This window comes from Grus americana, chromosome 16 (genome assembly GCF_028858705.1).
Source record: "Grus americana isolate bGruAme1 chromosome 16, bGruAme1.mat, whole genome shotgun sequence".
NCBI classification, from domain to species: domain Eukaryota; kingdom Metazoa; phylum Chordata; class Aves; order Gruiformes; family Gruidae; genus Grus; species Grus americana.
The window spans coordinates 16,405,014-16,425,455 of NC_072867.1; the positions used below are offsets into that span (position 1 = coordinate 16,405,014).

At 56.7% G+C, this 20,442-nt stretch overlaps 1 protein-coding gene across 7 annotated transcripts in view; it reads left to right on the plus strand.

Annotated features, from left to right (window-relative positions):
- The first annotated feature begins 288 nt into the window (after positions 1–288).
- The window catches only part of SGSM1 (small G protein signaling modulator 1), a 47,424-nt gene continuing 27,270 nt past the window's right edge, over positions 289–20,442 (plus strand). For all 7 annotated transcript variants that reach the window (XM_054844416.1, XM_054844420.1, XM_054844417.1 and 4 more), the window contains exons 1-3: positions 289–357; positions 454–497; positions 13,399–13,474. In XM_054844416.1, the coding sequence (XP_054700391.1) occupies positions 339–357; positions 454–497; positions 13,399–13,474 (139 nt within the window). In that variant the 5' untranslated portion in view covers positions 289–338. The remainder of the gene's footprint in view (positions 358–453; positions 498–13,398; positions 13,475–20,442) is intronic.

Below are 20,442 nucleotides of genomic sequence, written 5' to 3' on the forward strand. Positions count from 1 at the left end.
GGCTCCGGGTTGGGGGGCGCTGGGGGCCTCGCTGGAGATGGGGGGGTCCCACTTGGGGGGTGCCCGGGGGGGGGGGCGGGGCCGATCGCGCCCCACTTGAGGCACCGGGGCTCGATGGGGTCCCCCCGCTGCGGGGCCGGTCCCGGTTGGGGTCACACACCGACACCCCCCCCCCCCACCCCACCCCCCGTTGCCGGGGGTGCCCGAGGCCCGGCGGCGCGCGCGGATTGGCGGTGGCGGCGGCCCCACCCCGGCGGGGCGGCTCGGTCTGCCCGGCCCGGCCCCGTGAGCGGCCCCGCCGCCAGTCTGCCGGCGCTGCGGAGCGGAGGAGCGAGGCCATGGCGGCGGCCCCGGCGGGTAGGGCGGGCGTGGGCCGGGGCCGGGGGCGCGGGCGGCGGGGCCGGGGCCGGGGCCGGGGCCTCACTAACGGGCCTCTCTCCCTTCTCCACACAGAGGCGGAGACCCGGCAGCGGCTGCTGCGCACCGTCAAGAAGGAGGTGGGTGCGGGACCGCGGCGACCCCCGCGGGAGAAGCCCCGTCCGCGTCCCCCCTGCTCTTCCCCTGCCTCGGCTCGGTGACCCCCCCCCCCGCCTGCGGCGACGGGCGTCTGCGGCGGGACCCTCCCCGGAGGGCAGCCCCGGCCCCGGGCTCGCCTGTCCGCAGCGTCCCGCTGGCTCCTGCCGGTGCCGCTGCAGCGAGCTGAACGGTCCTTCCCAAAATAACCCCCAGCCCCGGGCAGGGCAACGGGCCGGAGCGTGAGCCCGCCCCGCGGCGTGGGCTGCAGCTGCCGGGCGAAGCGTGGGTGCCCGGTTCCTGGGTGGGTGGGTGGGTGGATGGGTGGAGGAGCATCCCTGCAGCACCGCTGAATTTTGGCACCCCGGTGTCCTGTGTCTTTGGAAAATCGGCTTTGGCTGGTGGCAGGGCTGCTCTCGCAAGCCGTGATTTTCCACAGGGAAAAAGGGGCGACTGCCGGTGCTGCTCGCCTTGGAGCCGGGCTGGGACGAGCCCCGCGTTGCAGCGACGTGCCCTTTCGCAGGGCGGGAGGCAGCCGGGTGTTGGGGACCCCAGCGCGGACGGGGCTGCGCGCAGCAGCCAGCCAAGAAACCGGGGAACGCGCACATGTGTGTTTGTGTGTCCAGTGCAAGGCGATGGCGTTTTACATCTGCTTGCTCTGCTCTCTCTCTTGGGCGTCTTTAACTCTCTGCTAGTTTATGCTGTGTTTGATGCTGAGCTGCCTCAAGCTCCTGTCTGTGCGGAGCTTAGCGTTTGTAATGTGCGTAGCACGACCACAGCGAGCGGATGGTAGATCTAGACGAGGAGCTGAGGGTCCCACTGCTCTGTTCGTGTGGAGCTGGGCTGCATGGGTCGGCGGGGCCGCCTGAGCTACCCAGCCCTGGCCGCGGGGTCTGAAGCGGCCGAATGTGATGGGACCCGCTGCCGGGGAACCTGGGCTTGCTCCGCCGTGTGGCGGGGCGCCGGGAGTCGTTGTCATCTCCTGCCTGTGGTCTGTCCCTGCAGGTCACCTCCCCTGGGATTTTGGAGGGTGTGATGTGTGACGTTTTGTTTCTGGTCTCACGAGCAGCTTGAAATCCTGCTTACGGGCTCTGGAAAGTAGAACGTCCCTGCTGGAGACCCTGCTCGGAGCAGGGTGAGCAGACCTGTGGGTGGTAGGTCCGGGGAGGGTGACAGCGCAGTGTTTGGCTGTTCATCCAGACCACTTCCCACCTTCAATCCTGTGCCGGGTGTGGTGGTAAGGAATACTACTTGTTGCCTTGGCAACAGCCATTAAACCAGAAAAAGGGTATGACATTTATTTAGCATCGTGGATGAAGCTGACATCTCATTATTACCGTCTGTCTGCGACTCCTCCTGAGCGGAGAGAGACAAAACAGCAGGCTGCGCGTCGGCTGCAGGATGGGAGGCGAGGATTGCCCATCGGCGTGCCGGTGAAACCGCTCGGCCGGCGGACGGGAGCTTCCATCTGGAGACTGCGGTGGCCTCTGCAAGCTGGCACGGCACGCGAGCATCTTCCACGCCGGCGTTCAGTACCGGGCTGCTCTTCCTCCGGGGCCTGTGTGCTTGAACAAAGTGCAGCTTGTGCCTAGGGGAGGAGAGCTGAGGGTCGTGACGTGCCCTTCCGCCGGCTTTTGTAAAATAAACGTATCGTACGAGGGTTTGGTGAATGCAAGTAAAGATTGAAGGAGAGAGGTGATGTACGGGGAAAGCCCTTCTGCCCTGGTGAAATGCCGCCAGCCGACGCGTCACGGTGCCATGACGTGGGCGCGTGATGCGATCTAGCATCTCTCCAGCGGCCCTTTAGCAAGGGCAGTGCTAACACAGAGCACAGATTGTGTTTTCTGTGGGTCTCATCGCCCTGGGCTCTGCCTCGGGGCATCAGTGCGGGTGTGGGTTCTTCGCCCGCGCAGGCACCGGGTGGTTGCGCGTTCCTTCGGGATTCTCCCAGTTCTCCCAGTGCTGCTGGAGGCAGAGACCTGGCCAGAGCCTTGGGCCGGCGCGGTGGGGCTGCCCGTGCACAGCCCCGGAGCTCCGTGGCAGACCCCCGCTCTGCGCTCTCTCCAACGGGCTCTGCTCTGTTACGATTTAAAAAAAAAAACACCAAAACCCGGGGAGACACGATCCCATGGGTGCTGTGGTTAATTATTTAGCAACATCCCTGAAACCCGGAGCTGGTGGGGCATTCTTTTGCCTGTTGGTCCCTGGCCGTTACGCCCGTTTTGCTCATGCTTTTGTTGTTTCTTCCTCTCCCAGACTGACTTCAGGTTAAGTCAGGAGCTTGTGCAGACTCCAAGGAGTAGTAGAAATGGCCAACTGCAGAAATCTCTTCCTCCTCCCCCCCCCCCCTCCTGGAATTTTTACCTTTCACAAAACTGCATATTCTCATTTCATTAGACCACGTCTGGTTTTGCTTCAGCCACGGCTCCATGTGATCCGCTGAGGTCCTTGGGTGCCGGTGAGCTCCGCTGAGACCGGGGACAGCCACGGATCACGCTTGGGAAGCCGTGCCACGTCTGTCGTCCTAGTGCCATAACTGAGTGAATAAAACATTGTGAAGACGAGGTCTGATTAGAGAAGGTGGATAAACAGTAAATCAAAATTACCCGAAGCACCGCAGTGAGCAAATGGACTTCGATATTTGGTTGTTGCCATGGTTAAGGCATTTTTATTTTTAAGAAGTCCTGCTCTGCAGTAGATTTACAGGTTGAAATGAGTCGTGCTATCACCATCTTTTTTTTTTTTTTCCCCCCCCATATGGTCATAATAAATCAGACTAATCCTGAAAGCTGCAAAATTGACTATTTGTCAGCAGACTGCAAGGGAAGGAGTGAAGGTATGACTTTGTGAGGAATCCTGTTTCCTGTTACGCAGGATGAGCAGCATAACCAAATCCTCTCTGATTTTTTTTTCTAGAGCTGTTATCAGATGGAACGAGGCTTCTTTAAAAACCCAGAGCCTGAAATACCCAAGTTTAAAAGGGTGTTGGATTCTCAACTGAAAATACTCTTCTTGCAACCCGTGCTCCTTCCCTCGTTTTGCACGTTGCATTTTGCACGGAGGAGGATCCTGGGGGGTGTTTTTGCCTGCCTCCGGGCGATCGCATCGCGCAGAGGAGCAGGTGGTACCCGTGACATACGGGCTGTGCTGCACCGCGCCTGGCAAATGGGTTGTGTGAAAAGCTGAATGGAATACGAAAGTAAACAGTTGTCTTGCTTATTCTTCTGCAAAAACTTAGTTTATGTTTAACTCGCCACCCGGCAGGTAGCTTTAAGTCTGCTCCTCGTCAGGAACTGCTGCGCCCGTACGGAACATTTTGCTGCCTCTTCTTAGAATTTTTTTAAAAGCTGTTGATTGACCACAGCCTGCTCGCTGATGTCCCACGGGCCCTTATCGGATGTATTGTTTATTTTTTAATAGCTTGAATGGTTGTCGCTATGTAGCTGTTGACTAATTCCATCATCGTATATCGTAGGGCCAGCAGTCGGGCTCTCTGCCTCCCACCCCGTAAATGAAGTGCCGCCGCTACGCAGCTGTGTTGTCCAGTTCGTGGCTAAGTAACACAGAGGGACTGGGAAGAGCAATATTTTTGTAGCTTGGCTTTGTTTTTCTGGACCGTGTATGTATGCCCGGAGTTCCAAAATATCAGATTGCGGGTGTCAATGCCAGCTATTTCCTTCTGGATTGGTAGAAAATTGTAAATTAATTTAATGTTATTAGGATTTGAAAAATTAATGTTGATAGCTTTAAATGTTCTCAAGGCCAATTTAAAAAAAAAAAAAAAAAAGGCCTTTGTGTAGCTGTCAAAACTGTTCAGGCAAAATGAAGATGAGGATGATAAGCTGCAGGTTTGTAATGAAAGCTGCTGTTTGCAGAGGGACCTTCTGATGTCTCTCGAGCACCCAGGTCAGCCTTTTTCAAATGTTCCTGTATCAAAAGTAAACAGACGGCTTTAATGCAGCATTTCTCGATTGCCTGCATCGATCTCTTCTGAAAAGAGTATTACTAATCGCTGGGGACCATTTTCTCTCCTTTTGAAGATAAAAGCAGTGGTGTGCAGAAGTGCTCTCCCACTCCAGAGCCCCCGGCTTGCTCTTTCTTACCCAGCACGGCTTTCGTGCTGCTTTCCTCCTTCCTTCATCTCCCTTCTCGGCGGTCGGAGGTGCCTCCTTCCTCCCCACCCAGCCTCTCCTCTCTGTCATCCTCCTCTCCTTGTGGCATCCCGGCCGTTGCCATGGAAATACCTGGCTTTTGCACAGATTCGGGACTTCAAAGCAATTTGGGGCTGGAAGTTGCACCTGGGTTCGGTGCAAACAGCGTCGGTCTGTGCCACGTTTGCTGATCGAACGCGAAACGCTTGTCAGCGTTAACATTTAGCGCCTCGGAAAACAAAAGCTTTGTGGTGTGATGGGTGCAGAATAAAACAGGGTAAAGCTTTGAGATCAGGCGCTGGAAACAGAGAAATGACTAAAGTTTTTCCCGAAATGTTGCGGTGTCTTTATTGAGCATCTCGCAGCTAGCAGTGCCAGCAGTGCCAACAGATGGCATGGAAATTTGTGTTTGATGAGCACAACAGGAATAGAAGCAGCTATAACATGATCCTAAACGATCTCAAATTACTGTTGGATGTACGGGTTTTGCCCAAAAGTTGCTGCCCTATGAAGAAAGTCCGGTGCAAAATATTGCCAGCAAATACACGTCACTGGGATCGTTCCTGTTTCCCCCAGAGTGCGATGCTGCGTTACGGACCTTTCCATTTAACATCTTTTTTTTTTTTTTTTTTTATTTCCTTTCCAGCAAACTGCCTAAACATCCAGAGTTTATATGCGTTAACGCCTCCTTTCCCCCCTTACCCCCCGCGGAGACTCAGCCCAGTTCCCAGCGGTGAGCGCACGCGGTTCCCGTGGAAAGTCTGCCGGCTGGCCGGAAAACCCCACGTGTCTCACGCGGATGACACCCCAGCCGCAGAAGGTGCAATGTTTTATTTAGTAAGCGGTGATAAATAATTAAATAAGACTTTTAGTAAAGCCAAAGGTCTCAGTTGGTGGGATTGCCGTCGGTGTTTCTGTGGCAGCAGGAGCGTGGAGCTGCCGAACGGCTTTAAGGGCAAGCGCGTGGCAAGAGTCCGGCGCCGCAGAGGAACCCCGCGCTCTGCGAGGGGACCGTGGTCTCTGTCGGTCCATCGAAATGGCTGGCGGGAGAGTCCTCGAAGTCTCTGGATGTAAACAGTGCGTGTACGCTGAAGCTGGCAGTATTTTAACTGACTGGAGCAGAATTAATTGGAATTATTTAATGGTCAGCTAGTAAACTCTTAGAGAAGTGGCAGAGCTTGGCTGCGGCTTGGGATGGTGCTGGAAAAGCCTGTCTGGAACTTGCTTTTGGAATAATCGGGGTGCTTGTTGCTGGAAAGATAAGAAACTGTATCTTGCAACGCCGTTTGATAACGTCAGTTTTATAAACAAGTCTGCTACAAAAGGATGTTGTAGCTTTGTCGGCTAAAGCAACAAGCATGGCAATAGGCAGACATTTCATTTTCAAATGAGAAGATAAATCTGGTTTGTGAGGGGAACTAGATAGAGGTGAAGCCATGGTAAGAGCCAGAGACGGAACCCAGCCTCGCGTTTCTGCCGGGAAACGTCCGCGGGGTGACCCGGTGGCAAAGCCCTGCAGCGTGACCGCGGCCGTGCGAGGGACGGTGTTTGTCCTCGCCGGTGCAAACGTGCCCAGGGTTCTCTTAATATTGCATCTGCTTCGCTAAGCGATCCTGTAGCATTTTATAACACCTGAGAAGCGATAGTGCTGTAGTGCTACGGGGACAGGTCTTGTACGGTGTGTGGGAAACTGTTTCCTGTGGAGCTTAAGCAGAGCTTGTTCCTGGAAAGAGACCTTGATTCGGAGAAGCAATTAAAGAAATGCTCAGATTGCATCAAGGAGTGCCCACGTGGACTTGTTGCACCAAAACTATCATGTAAAATGGGATTTTTAAGTGCTAGAATTAACTCCCAAATACCTAATCAAAGCAGCACTTAAAGACTGCGATGAGAATGAGAAAACAGCTCATAAAAGAATTTGAAAAGCAAATATACAAAAGCAAACCAAGTTTAAAGCCTACATCATCAGTGGGGGGGGCTTTGTTGGGTTTTTTGTTTGTTTCGGTTTGGGTTTTTTAAACACATAGGAGAGCAGATTAAACCGGTTGGTGGAAAGGACACGCGCTGAGAATTAGTGAGGAGACGAGCGACAAGCGGCAGTCGCGGATCCTGAACGCAGGGCTCGTTTGTGCCTGGTGCCTACGGGGATGCTCCTTGATTCCTCGCATGTTTACTCGGGATAAGAGTCGTCTTCCTGCAGCCTGCTGGAAAGAGATGGGCAGGAGGAGGGATTTCCAAGGCTCCTCCTGCATCCGCCGGGGTTTTTCCGAGCTATTGCGGTGCTGCTGGTGAGCAGATGGGTTTTGTGGGGCACCGCAATGGTCGGTGCTTGGTTGCCCTCCTAGGCAAGGGGGAGCTGAGAGGATGCAGGCAGCCGCCTGGCTCTGGTGCTGCATCGTCTCATCCCACCCAAATCCTTGACACCCCACGTGGAGATGGGTGTTCAGAGGTAGCAGAAGACATCTTCATTTCCAGCGTATCTTTTGTTTTCAGGATGTGGGTTACCTGAACATTCAGCAGAAGGTCTCGCTGTTTCTGACCAAACCAGATCGATAGCAGTTTCTAAAAACATACTTCTGCAAAGACCAACTCAATCGCTGGAGGCATTTATTTTATTGTAGCTTTTATTTCTATGAAGTGACTCTTTTTGTGGAAAGTCCCGCTACAGGGGCTGACATCAGACCTGGCTCTGCTCTCCCGTTGCCCTGGCCGTGCATCCTTCAGTGCCTGGCTGCTTTGTCCCCGTGGAGGGGGACGAAGGACTCTGAGCACCCGGCTGTTACCCCTGTGTCTCCGTACCAGAGGCCGTTTTCCGGGGTCCTGTCTCCGGGACCCCTGAGGCTGGGTCTAGCAAACAGTCCCACGCCTGGGAGCGTCCCCGTGGCCGTATCGCACAGGGCTCGCTGTTCTGCCGCCCTTTCGGCAAAGTGACCAAGCTTCGCCTTGAAACAGGTCTGGGAAAAGGATCAAGCTGGGGACTCTGTTTGCATCTGGCTTGCTATAAACAATTGCACAGAGCTACGACCGTGGCCGAATATACGGGAGATGCCGTGCTTCGATGCGCGTGCCTTGATAACCAGCGAAAGGCTTTGCAAGAAGCGTGGCAGGAAAAATTGTGACTGTAAACATTACTGAATAATCTAGGGTACGAGGTGTATGGTGGCTTGGCTGAAAAAATCCAGCCAGGTAAAACAGAGTTGTGAGTCAATATTGCCTTAGACTAATTAAACCCAGCATTATTGGTTTGCTCCTGCTCTCTGCACCTTGGTGGTTATTGTAACTGCTGCAATATTTGGCTTGCTCCTCCAATGTAAATGACAGCCGGGGCTGGGTACGGTTATGAAGCTCTGTTGTGGGAAAATTGGACCTGGAGACGAAGCGTAGCCCTGGGAATTTTGTAGCAGAGAGATCTAAGCCCGCGTCCCTCACTGGGCTCCGGGGGCTGTTGGATACGTAAGGGTTTGTTTTCATTTTTAAACAGGGGAAAAAAAAAAAAGTGGTTAGTCCAACAAAACATTAATAGCAAAGTTTTGGCTGCGATGGAGCTGGCCAGGCCCAGGGCATCCAAAGGAGAGGCTGAGACCTCTGGGATCAGGACCTGGCTGGAGGTACGGGGGTGCAAGCTCAAATCCCTGGTCTGAATTGAGTGTGCCGGGATTCCCGACGGCCCTGATGAACGCCGTAGCCCGAGGACTCTTCTCAGTGCCTGCGGCTCTTGGATCCGGCTTTGGAGATGGGACAAGGAGGAGAAAAAAATTGTTTTCCTTGTAATTCAGACGTGCACGTGAAGCAAAGGGGGACTAGCTCACTTGTTCCTGAGCCAGCGATTCAGGCGGCGGTGCCGAGGCTAGCCTGTCCGCCGCTGTCTTTTTGGAACCGCAGCTAATGCCGTTGGGTTTGCGTGGACACCTTGTTGTGGGGTGTCCCTGTGACCCCGCTCTCCCGGAGCAGGGGCTGACTTCTCCTGTGCTCACAGCTGGGTTGCATCGCTGTGCAATACTTTATGATATTTCCCTCGAGTTTACCTACAGCTAAATTATTAGTTGCTGCTTTAATTTCCTTTCTAATAAAAGAAGAGCAAACATCTCATTTTCCTTAGACTGGCTTTAGATAAAGAGTGGGCAGCTTCATTTGTCGAGATTGTTCTGGCTACAATATGAGAATTAGCATTAAAATGCTGGAATGCAGCGTATTTAGAGGCTGTTCAAGTCTTCTCTGTGGAGCGAGCCAAACGTGGGTTAGCTGGCGTTCCCCGTCCCCGCAGCGTCACAAACCCGCTTGGCTTTCAGGAGAGGATGCGGGTGGCAGGTGGCGGCTGCTGCGGCCGCGCTCGTGATCCCAGCCGGCTGGGAGAGCCCTTCGGGACCTACGGGCAGCAGCCGGGGAGAACCCGCCGACAATTTTGGGGTTCTCTGGGCTGGCGCTGTCTGGCAGATGCCAGCCATGTCCATTTATGAGCAAATGTAAGATTGTTTTGTTGGAAAACTTTTTGGGTATGCCGCTTGTTTTCTGTTAGGGGAGGGTACCTGTCTGCGTGGCCCCTACCTGTGGGGCTTTTCTGTGTCTTGCACAGCTGCTCCCGTTCTGCTCCAGCCCTTCACGGCCGGTGAGCGCCCTTGTTGCAATGCCCTTTCCGCTTCTACTTCTTTAGATACCTGTGATTTATTTTGTTTAATGCGATAACCTCAGTCAATACAGTGCTTTTTTTTTTTTTTTTCCTCTATTAATGAGTAATTTTCCACTAAACTGCATCTCTTGCAAGGTTGGGTTTTTTTGTGTGCCTTGAGAGTGCAGGTTGGTTGTGCCGTGTTGGCACCAAGACGCCCGGTCAGAGCCGGAGTCCCGCTGTGCCGGTCGCTCCACGGGTGCCAAATCAGCAGATGGTCCCTGCCCCACAGAAGGCAGTCCTGCCGGCGTGTGACTGCGGGCATCGCGTCGCGGCGGCGAGGCCACGGCTTGCGCAAGGGGTGGCCGACAAATATATGACCATACTGCTTAAATTTGAATAAGTTCCTAATTTAATCAGAAGCCGGTAACTACGTGCATTGATTCTCAAGTTTGTTTTGGGGGTTTATAACACGGACAATACCGGCGTTGCCGTGAGGGTACGTTTTATATCTGTGTGCTCGTCGTTTTCTAATAGATTAGTTGGATGTGTGAGAGAAGTGCCCGTGCCCCGCCGTCAGAGGAAGCTCAGCCCGGCAAGGGCCGTCAGCCATCTGGACGAAGGCAGCTCAGCCTGCAGGGAAAGCCGAATTTGGGGGAATCCCTGGGGGCCCCAAGGCGTGCGTCGCTGGACCTCTCTGCCAGGGCTGCAACGAGGGGCTCATCGGTGATGGTTCTTGGGGCGACCGGGGTTTCGAAAGGAGGGATTGGCATGGCTGTGTTGGACTCCTGTAATGTCGGGTGGAGGAAAAGGAGGATCTCTGTTTTGGTGTGGACCTGGGCACCGGTTGCTGGAGGACAAGAGGTGCGCGCTGCTTCCCGTCTCTGATGCACCGCTGCGGCCAAGGTCAAGGGATAGGTCTCGCTACAATGCAGCACACGGAAGAGAAGAACTCCTTTCCTGTGCTGGGACCTGCTCTGTCCCCGTTCCGGTTTCACGGTGTTCCTTCTCTTGTTGAAGTTTAAAATAAAACCCTGCTGGAGCCGTGAAGCCCGAGCGAGGATTGCAGCTGCCCCCTCCCGTGGCACTCAGCACGTGGCAGCGATACGAGGGGCAAAACTGTACGTCGGGCGTAATAAGATGGAGGGCTTGCCAACCTCGCCGTGCTGAAGGTGCCCTGATAAGGGGCAGCTGCACTTTTCGGCCACTTGCCACAAAAAAGCACTGAGGTAGAGGAGGGAGCAGAGCCCTCTGTGCCCGGGACGTTCCTGCAGCTGGAGCCGCTGCTCCGAGCGCGGGGTCGGGATGTAGGAGCTGCCGGAGCTGCGTCGTGCTGTGCCAAGGGGAATCTCCCGGCGCTCTGAGCCACCTCCAGTCCCGGGGTCCGCATCTCGGTGACGTTCCCTGCTGTGAGTTCCTGACTCACGGTCGGTCGGCTCATCTGAGCTGCTGCGATGCAGGTGAAATCCCTGTGCGAGTGCTGCTGCCCTGGGGGCACGAGCAGGCTCTGTTAGTCACCCCGCACGCCGGAGCAGAGCAGCACTGGGAGCTGACCTGATCGCTTTGACATGCGGAGATACGCTTCTGGCTTTCGATAGGACTTTTTTCTTAATCAATATTCGTAAAAGGATTGCTTTTATTGAGCTGTCAGCTGTGCATATCTGACCTTGATTATATCTTGCGAAGAAGTTTAATTCCCCACGCGGTGCGGTTAAAGGTCTCTCATACACGCAGGGTTTGCTTGGGCAAGTCTTGGCCTGCTGGTTTTTCCTTTACCCTGTGCCTTCAGAGAGAACGTCCTGATACGCAGAGCCTGTCTTACACCCGCATCTCTGCACCCTGAACCCTCCCCTGTGTTTTCTGAAACCAAAGAGTGAAAAGCAAGGTGTTACAGAGGCACTAGAAGAGGAGATCCAGGCTCGCTGGCGCTCTGGAGTTCAAAGGAAAACCAGTTAAGCACTGAATGCGTAAGGACCAAACCTTCACCTGGATCGTTGCTGATTTCAGCAGGATTAGGGAGGGTGGCAGCTGGGGATGGAAGTCACCGCCGCTCCGAGCAGGGTGGGACAGTCTGGCTGTAAGAGGCACGGCACCTCGGGAGCAGGACAGCTGGGGTCTGCCTGGGAGGGCTGCGGGGCTCACACCAGGGCTGGGGAGATGTTGGGGGGACAGGCAGGGGACAGCAGATCCTGTCATCTGCTGGTATGAGCTGCCAGGGCTTCGCCGGCGAGGCTGCGGTGGGCATGGTGTCGAGTAAGCAGTTTGGGTGGAGGGTGGCGGCTGGCAGAGCTACGGCGGTTCATGGGGCCATCGGTTTGGGGCTGCCTCCTTCATTAATAAATAACGCCTCCTTCATTAATAACGCCTCCTTCTCCAGCCCTTCCTGAGCCAGGCTCAGACCCCTCTGAGCACTGAACTCCACATCCCTGGTGTGCAGCTCCCGCGTCCTACGGGGCCATGGGGGCGAGCGGAGATGCTGCTGCTGCTGCTCCGCGTTCCCTGCTCTGCCCCGATCGCAGGACCGCGGCCCCCCGCATCCTCCAGCTTTGAGGGCATTCCACGCGGCGTCCCACCCTGAGTCAGGGCACCCCCAGCCTGCGGGCACTGGCAGAAGTCACTTCTGGCGAGAGTGCAAGGTCGCTTGCGGTGCCCGGTACTGTGTAGTAGCAGCATCGTGTATTTTGGTGTTCCCTTCGATAACTGAGCTCAGCGCATTGGCAAGGTCGCTCCCGGGAGCAGTGGGAGATGTGGGGGGAGGACAACGCGCTTCCGACAGGAGACGTTCAGCAAGTGGGGACGATCTGCTGGCAACCTGCGCTGGACGCTGATCGTCGGAAATAGGAACTCAAAGCGCTTACAAAATCCTCTCCTTTGACAGCGACTCAGGTTCGTAGCCTGTACTTGCTGCGTAGGGTTGGAACAAGGCTCTGTCTAGCCCGGTTTTTCTAGCTCCGAAATACCGAGGAAACAGCACGGGCTGCGTGGGAAGGTGTTCTGGAGAGCTGCGAGCTGGCTCAGGTACCTGTGTTGAGGCTGCAGGCACCGTGGGGAGGGCTCCGCGTTGGAAAGGTGAGGGCGAGCCCCGCACCATAATCCTGTGCTGTTCGAGCAGGTGAAGCCCAGCCACGGGGAACCAGTCTCACCGCGGCACGTTGTACCCGCTGGCTCCAAGGGGATGCGTAACTGGGGGCTCTGACCCCTGCGTGTCTCCAAAACAGGTCTGAGGGGTCCGTACCCTACGAAAGGGGTGCCCTCGGTGGGAGGGGGAGAGCGGGGCAGCGTCAGTGCTGGAAGAGCAGCAGTGTTCGAGGTACTCGGATTTCTTTTTTCTGGAAGTCCTTGGCTGCTCAGGCTCCTCTGAGCTCCTGCTGCGGAGCAGCCAGGCGGCCCTGGGAGCTTCTCCAAGGCTGGCGTCTGTCCCGTGCAGCTCGCTTACCTGGCAGGTCTGACCTCCCATCTCGTGTCTGCAAAAATTACGCTCCTAATTTATGTGGGTTCCTATTTATTTTCTTCCCCTAATCGTGCCCCTGATGTGCGACCTACACGACAGCTTCCTTTTGATTAATTGCGCTGAAACGAGTGCCAGTAACGTGTCGCGAGAGTCAGGCAGTGGGAGGGCAGCGCCGATTGCGTCGCTATGCAGATAGCGTTCCTGGTCACATTTGGTGCCGGGTGATCATGGACTGGGGCACTGATGGATAATTACAGTCATTTGGGGCAGCTGCGTCACGTGAAATTTGTCAAATCCCCATAAAATGAAAGAACATAACAGTACCGTTACCTTCATTAAGATGTCTTTTATCTAATTGATGCTTGATTTCCACGCTTAATTCTCTACTCGTGGTTTTCCTACTTTGAAGTTTCTAAAAACCAAAACACCCCCCCCTTTTTTTTTTTTAATACCTGACTTTTTGACATAGCTGGTGATGCTCAACGAGCGAAGGTGCGGTGATACTCCGTGAGACCTCGTGCGCCATCAGAGGCGATTCGAGAAGTCAGAGAGCGGAGGAGGTTTCCTTACAGACATGAAGCAAGCAGAGCACCTCGTGCCCACTCCACCACGCGTCTCCTCACCCCGGTCTGTGGCTGAAATTCAAGATTTTCTCTAACTGGGCCTCTGTTCAACAGGTGAAGCAGATCATGGAGGAGGCGGTGACGAGGAAGTTTGTGCATGAGGACAGCAGCCACATCATCTCCTTCTGTGGTGAGTCGCTGGCGGTGGGATGTTGGCGTCACCCGGGGGCTGGAGCATCCTCTCCGTGTTGGGCTGTCCCTGCCCAGCGCTGGGGCCGTGGTACCGCGGTTCCTGGGGACACGGTCCCGCTCTGGGCGTTGTGCTGGGGCTGGGAGGTGGTTAGTGCCAGAGGATGGCTGGTTCTGGCAGCGGTCCGAGTCCCTGAGGCCTTCGCTCTGCGCTTAAAATATATTGAGGTATCCCTCAAAAAGAGGGAGGGATGTTGGCAGTGTATACGGTCACTTAAGAAATACTAGAAATGATGTTTTCCTTTTAATTCCTTTGAGAATTGATTCAACAGAAAGTCTGTTAAGTCCAAATATCTCTTTGTGTTGTGGAACAGGAATTTATGGAAAGGAGTCTTCAGTCTGCATGAGTGTGGGAGCAGAGAGGCTGGAGGCTGCCAGGGAATTTTAAGTGGAGTTTGTGGAAGACCTGCTCTGATACTGTGCTGCTTTCGGGCTTGCTTTCTGGAAGCTATGCTTTTCACTTCAACTGCTTTTTTCACCTGTTGGTTTTTTTTTTTTTCCTACTGGTGTGACAATTTTGTAAACGTGGAAGTGTTTCGGAATGAATCCATCCACGCGTTTTGTAAAAACTTCCCTGAAGAGCTGTTGGCTTTTGTCTGTGATACGTGCTGGGGGGGCGGGGGGTGCGCTCTGGGCAAGGACTGCGGAGCAGAGATCCCGAGGAGAGGAGGAGTATTTGTGTCTCAAAGGGGGTGTGGGGCAGGAGGGAGCAGCCTTGTTCCTGGTGGGACGTGTCACGAGTTTGAAGCCAGGTCTCAGCACCCTGCCCCGCTGCAGAGCTCAGCAGGCCGGCGCGTCCCGGGAGCAGCGTTCGGGGCAGCCTGCCAGCTCCCGGTTTGTGGCAGCCCAAACCGCGACCGAGACGCGGTGACGCACGGCGCGGCTGGCGAGCTCGCGTGGCGGCGGTGCCCGGGCTCCTCTCGGCAGCTGCTCTGCGCTGGAGACTGTTTCGGGGGGCTGGACCAGAACTTTGCAATCCGAGTGGCAAAATTAGATTGTTTTGGTCCTTTGCGCAGCTTCGGTCACCCGTTCAAACTGGAGGAGAAGAGTCCGCCTCGGACACAGTTAATGCCCGGGTAAAGCAGGTTCTGCAGCAGCCTCGGTTGCCCAGCCCACCCAGCGCCGCCAGGGTCGGCGTTTGCAAAAGTGGGGAGACCTGGCTGGTGGGCTGGGCGGCGTTTGAATTTCAAACATAGGCAGAAACCAGTTAGCCTGACAGCAGGGTAAGCGCTTCGGGCTGTCGGATGAGCGCGGTGGTTGGAGCCCTGGCCGCGGAACCAGGCCCTTTGTGCTGGTGCTGCCTGGCTAAGAAAATTTCTCAGCTCCTTGGGGGTGCAGGTGGGGTGGGGCTGGAGCCAAGGGGGGCTTCGAGGAAACAAAGGGACAGCGTTAATCACAGACGTGAGCTGTGGCTTCTGTGCCCCGGCAGCCCTGTCAGAGTTGGGTGCTTACCCGCTCCCCCAGAGCTCGAGAGCGCGCTCCGGCAAGGCGCCCGGTGCCCTCCATCTCCGTCTCCTCAGTGGCAGCTGAGAGGTGAATACTGGTTTTGGGAGACACCAGTGACTGCTGTGGAAGAAGAGCAAGTCCCTTGCTGTCCTCTGGCACGGTCGTAGGCTTACACAGTGGTGGTTTTCCCAGGAAATCCTTTGGTTTTGAGTCTGTTGACAGCCCCTTCCCTGGGCAATGTTATGTAGAGCAGCAATCGGCGTCGCAACGGAGCGTTCTGCCAGACGCGGTGGCTCTCGGGACGGTGTGGATGCCAAAGCTGTCACTGCTGGTCACTGACAGCACTGGGCAAATGGTGGAGGTGACTTGCCGAGGGCTACTGATTGTGCTGAGCGTCTTACCCTGCTGTGCTTCCCCGCTTGTGTGCGTGAGATGAGGCTGCATCCGCCAAAATGGGTGGAATTGCCCTCTTTGGGATGCTCCCTGATTTTTGCAAGACAAAGTCCCTCCCTGGACTCCTGATGGAAGTGGTCAGAGTCCCCTCTGCCCGCTGACTCCCAGGGCAGGATGCCTCGTCCTGGAGCGCAGCATCTGTCTGCTTGGAAGGGGCTTTTGGGGAGTGCGGCGTGCGTGCCCGCGCCCCGGCAGAGCTCTGGCACGGGTAGAGCTCCCATCTGCACGGCGGGCGCTGCCCTTTCTCCTGGCTCAGTCTGATCTCGCACGCTCAGTGGCCGTGCACGGCTGTGGAGGAAGCTGTGCTTCCCCCCGACGTTTAGCAGGATGCGGTGATCTCCAGAGGAGCTCGTGCCCGCTGCCCTCTGCGTTTCACGGATTTCTACTGAGAAGGCAGACAGAGGAGGCATGGTCGTAGCTCTGCTGGGAGCAACTCTGCTCCCTCTCTGCCCACTCACCAATTTTGCAGCCCTGGCGCCTGTGCTATCGGCCACGTGCCGGCTCTCCCCGCGCCCGGCTGCCACGGTAGTGTCTATGGCAACACGCAGGGCGATGGCTGAGCAGGCGGCTGCAGCGCCGGCAGATGCAGAGCCGGAGTCTGGGCCCGGCTCTGCCATGGAGTGGAGGTGATGCTGTGGGCTCCCTCGGCCTGAGCCTTCCTAGCAGCCACGGCCAGACCGCTCGTGGCGGTCCTGGAGGTCTGGGGGGGATCCCTGGGGGCACCGCTGGGCAGCGCCTGGCCTCTGCAACGTGCCTGGGCGCTCCTGGAGCGGATCTCGGGCGCCTCCTTGTCCCTCGCTGCCGTGCGATGGTGGACGCCTGAGACCGGGGGTCCTTCCCAGGCCAGCAGTTGTCTCTGCAAAGCGCTTAGATGGCAGAAACAAACGGTCTGCCTTTCTGCAGGGCGCAGACCGGCTGACAAACCTTCCCCGCTTTCCGAAGAGAAGCAGTGCTCAGGGAGGGATGCTGGCTGGCCCCTGCAGACGGTTCGGCTGAAAGGGCCTTGGGGGAGACTGCTCCCAGGTGCTGGGAAGGCTACGGGTGGGTTTTATCTGTGGCTTACTGTTTGCTGCCACCTCCCCTCCCCAGGTGACAGTTCGCCGTCCCTGCTGAAAGCCCAGCGTCGCTCCAAGGGGAAGCATCGCTCCTGCAAACCGAGGAGCCTGGACCGGCACAGCCGGGCTCCGCTGCTGCGGGGTGTCTGCTCAGCGTTGCTGCCGCCAGGGATTTGAGACGGGGATGTGGACCCTGCAGGGTCCTCGGCCGAGCAAGTTTCTTTAAAGGGCAAAGTAATAAACTCCCGTGTCGTCCTGTGGCTCAGCCCTGGGACCGAAGCTGCCAGGGAACCCCTCTGCTGCTCTACTCCGACGCCACGAGCCCTGGCTTCCAGGTGAGGGGGTGGCAGCCTGTGCCCGTTTGGAGCCAGATCTGCTTGCTGTGCCTGTCGCTCTCAGCAGAGATGTTTGCTGAGTTACAGTCAGCTGCGCTTCCAGCACACCCGGGCTGGGGCCATGTGGCTGCTGCTGAGCAAACGCTGCAGGCAGCGTGCGGAGGGGGAGCTGCGCTCCTCCATTTACAAATAGCTGAAGGGCAGCTTGCTAATTTGGAGGCTGGGAAGAAGATGACAGAAGTGATGACAACTAGCTTTTGAAGAAGTTGCTCCGAGAAGGCTCGTGCAGCGCCGTCGCCACTGAGTAAGACCGTAGCATCTGCAGACAGGCACAAAAAAGAAAGAGAAGGGAGCTGTGAGGTCTCCTTTTCTGCTCTGGAGAGCAAAGGGGCTGCCTTCTGCCTGTTCTCCTGGACCCTCGCATAAAAGACACGCAGGTGGTGCTTTCAGGCCCCGCGTGCCTTTGTACGCTGTCGACCGAATGGCATCGAAAGAGCAGAACAGACTTCAAGGTGTGACTCATTCTCTGCTTTTCTGTGCAGCACGAGGCTTCACAGCCTGGAATTATTTATAGCCTCCTGCGACACGGAGCTGAGGCATCCAGGCACGAAGGGCTCATTGGGTCCTTCTGGCTTCTTAATGATGCTGCTGCACTTTCCCTGGCTTCTGGAGTCCGCACCTTCTGGTCTGTCTGCTGTTGCTCTCTCATTTGAATGGTATGTGCATCTTCCTCGGTGCTGTGGCTCTCCGTGGGCCGGGTGAGCTTATAAATAACCTCAGTCCCTGACAAGCAGAGCGTGCTGCCAGCCTGGCTCTGGCTAGGCAGAGCTGCCCTTTTCTCTGGGAAGAGCCGCCTTCCTCGTCGAGCCCTCCTCATCCTCTGCGTAGCCAGCGTACCACAAACCCCTTCTGATGAAACCAGTGGTCTGGCAGGAAAGGGCGGCTGCCCTGTTTTGCCCACGAGGGAAGGGTTTGAAGCAGACAAACGCGAGTTGGCATCTGTCACGTTCGCGCTGCCCTGGGAGGCTGATGGAGAGCCGGCAGCGGGGCTGGGGGCCTGCGGGAGCTGAGGGCTTCGGTGTCCACATCAGTGCTGAGACTGCCTTCACGCTCAACCCCTGACTGGTTCGGATCGTGCCAGGCCAGAACGCTCTCGGGATCTCAAACATCTTTAGTCTTTTGCCAAGAAATAAACCTCCCAGCTTGCCTGGGTGTAGCTGCACAGAGCCCCTGCGCTGTGCGTCCCTGCTGTGGGGATGGGGAGAGACTTTCTCTTGCAGTGTCCGTTGGCAGTGGTGGCAGTAAGTTATGAACTGGGCTCAAAAAAATCATAAGGTTAAAAAAGAAACTACCGTTACCCCTGGGTTTAGCATGGACCCGGTGCACTTAGTTTATGTGCTCACGCTTCTGAGCCCTTGGGAGAGCGCAGGGAGAGTTTTTCCTATGGAGAGCGTACGTTTGTGTGTAGTTTTGCCAGCAGGAGTAGTGTTTTGGTTCAGGCTGTGAGTTGAGGACAGATGCTGATGACTGCTCCATCTTTCCGGAGGGTTTTCAGCAGTCCGGGCTTTCTCCCTTGTGCTGCTCCCTGCCTGGCAGGGAGGTGATGCACCGGCGATCTGCGAGCAAAGCCATCTGCTGCTCTCCTGCGCGAGCATGAGCGCTCTCGTTCATCTGCTGGAAATTCGGCGTGGAACTGAGGGCGCGCGGAGCCCCCGGTGCCGGGCAGAGGCTGTCTGCCGGAGGGCTGCAGTGCAGGGAGGTGGCCCTGGCCGCTGGTCCCTGCGGTGCCCTGAGCCGCGGTGGCCCCTCGGCTGGGCTGCTTCGCGCAGCCCCGTGCTTGCCGGGGTGGGGTGCCGCGTCCTGGCTCGGTACCGTACGGCACGCCGGGGTCCAGCGGAGGCAGAGGGCTCCTGGTTTGCTGAGGTGTTTTGGTGGGCCGTACAGGCAGGGCCACCTCATCAGCTTGCCGCAGGCTTGCTTGCGTGACTCTTCTTCCTGGCGTATGAGGGTGGGTGCGAGGCGCAGAGGGGCTTTTCGGGCTCACTGCCTTGCTGGCCTCTTGTTATCATGTGCAGCTGCCAGAAAACCGGGCCCTGAAGTTGCTGGTTGGCAGCATAATCGATGTGAGAGCTGATGGCTTGGCGGAGCTGGGCATGCCACAAAGCCAGCGCTGCTCTTGCACCGTGTCCGGCAGCTCCGGCGCCCGGCTGCATCGGGTTTTGAAGGTGCTGCTGTGGCTTCTTGTTCAGCAGTATGTCAGGACAACCTTACATTCCAGAAACAAAGCTGTGGCTTTTCTGCTTGTGATTCCACTCCAGCTGGCTCCTGAACTCACCTGACCGGGGTTGACGACTGCTGCTCCGTCCTGCCCAGGTTAGCAGCGGAGATCTGCCTGAGCTTTTGGGAGATGCCTGCTCCGTGGCTGGGCGCTCTGGAGGGGGTTTGACTGGGTGCAGTCTCAGGCGGGTTTGTGTCTGACGCTTGTATTTCAGCCTTGGAGCGTAGAACAAAGGAGTGAAGGGACGTGGGGGAGGGCGATTTGCGTGTGCGTGAGGGAGGGGTGGGTCTTCTCGCTTTTGGCCCCAAAGCCATGAAGCAATCTGGTCTTATTTTGCAGCTGCAAATAGTCCTCTGGGCCAGGTAGGGAGCCCCATCTGTGCACAGGCTGTGCTATTTGCACGCGTCCGGGCTTCGGAGGAGTTTGTTTAGGGCTTTGTTTACAGACGAGGTGTCCAGCCAGCGGCTCTGCGTGGCTGGGTTTGGGTGAGCAGGGCTTGGCTGGCCCAAGCGTGGTGGGTTTCCGCTGTTAGCGCAGGACGCGTCTCGCAGCACCTCGGCTGCTGCCCGCCCTGCCTGCTCGGCGGTGAACTCGGGCACGGCACTAAGCAGAGCAGAGGTAATGAGAGCATCTCTCAGCCCTGGGAGCTGTTGTTGATGGGTCTGCATGAAATGTCTTTTTAAATGTCTCCACAGAGTTGTTCAGCTGTAGGAAAAAATGCCTTTCCAAACGAGAGGCGAATCAGCATCTGCTGGGCTGCTGCAGGGAAGGCTCAGCGTGGCTCGCTCTGCAGCGTCGCGTTCTTGGGGAAGGAGGGGTGCCGGGCACCAGAAAGCTTGTTGTCAGACCCAGATCAATAGCCTGCAGAACTGTGGGTCTGTGTAATTTTCCAGTGCTTTGATCAGCCTGTTTAATAAGTCTGTGTTTGACACTAGACATCCATCCCGAGCCCTCCCAGGGGACGCCGGCAAACAGATTGCCGGTGGAGCCTGTACGCGTGTGCGTCTTTCTGTGGAGTCATCGCCGTCTCCCGTCGCCAGCAGAGCCGGCTCCCCGGGCTCCCCGCTCGTGGCGTGCGCAGGCAGGGAGCCTGGCAGGAGAGGGCAGGCGGCCGGTGCTTTCCGGGCACTCGCTGTGGTTTGGGGAGCGCCTGACACTGCTTTTCGGCAGAGCCCAGTGCGGGGAGTTAGGCGAAGCATCGCACGGGGACTTCACTGCCGCGTACCAGCTGCGAGGGGCCAACCGAGTCACCGCCGAGCAGGGAGGGTCTCTGAAGCCAGGCTGAGCTCCTGGCGTTGCCTGTGCTTTATCCCCAGGTTCTCTTTGCCTTTAGGGTTTTTCT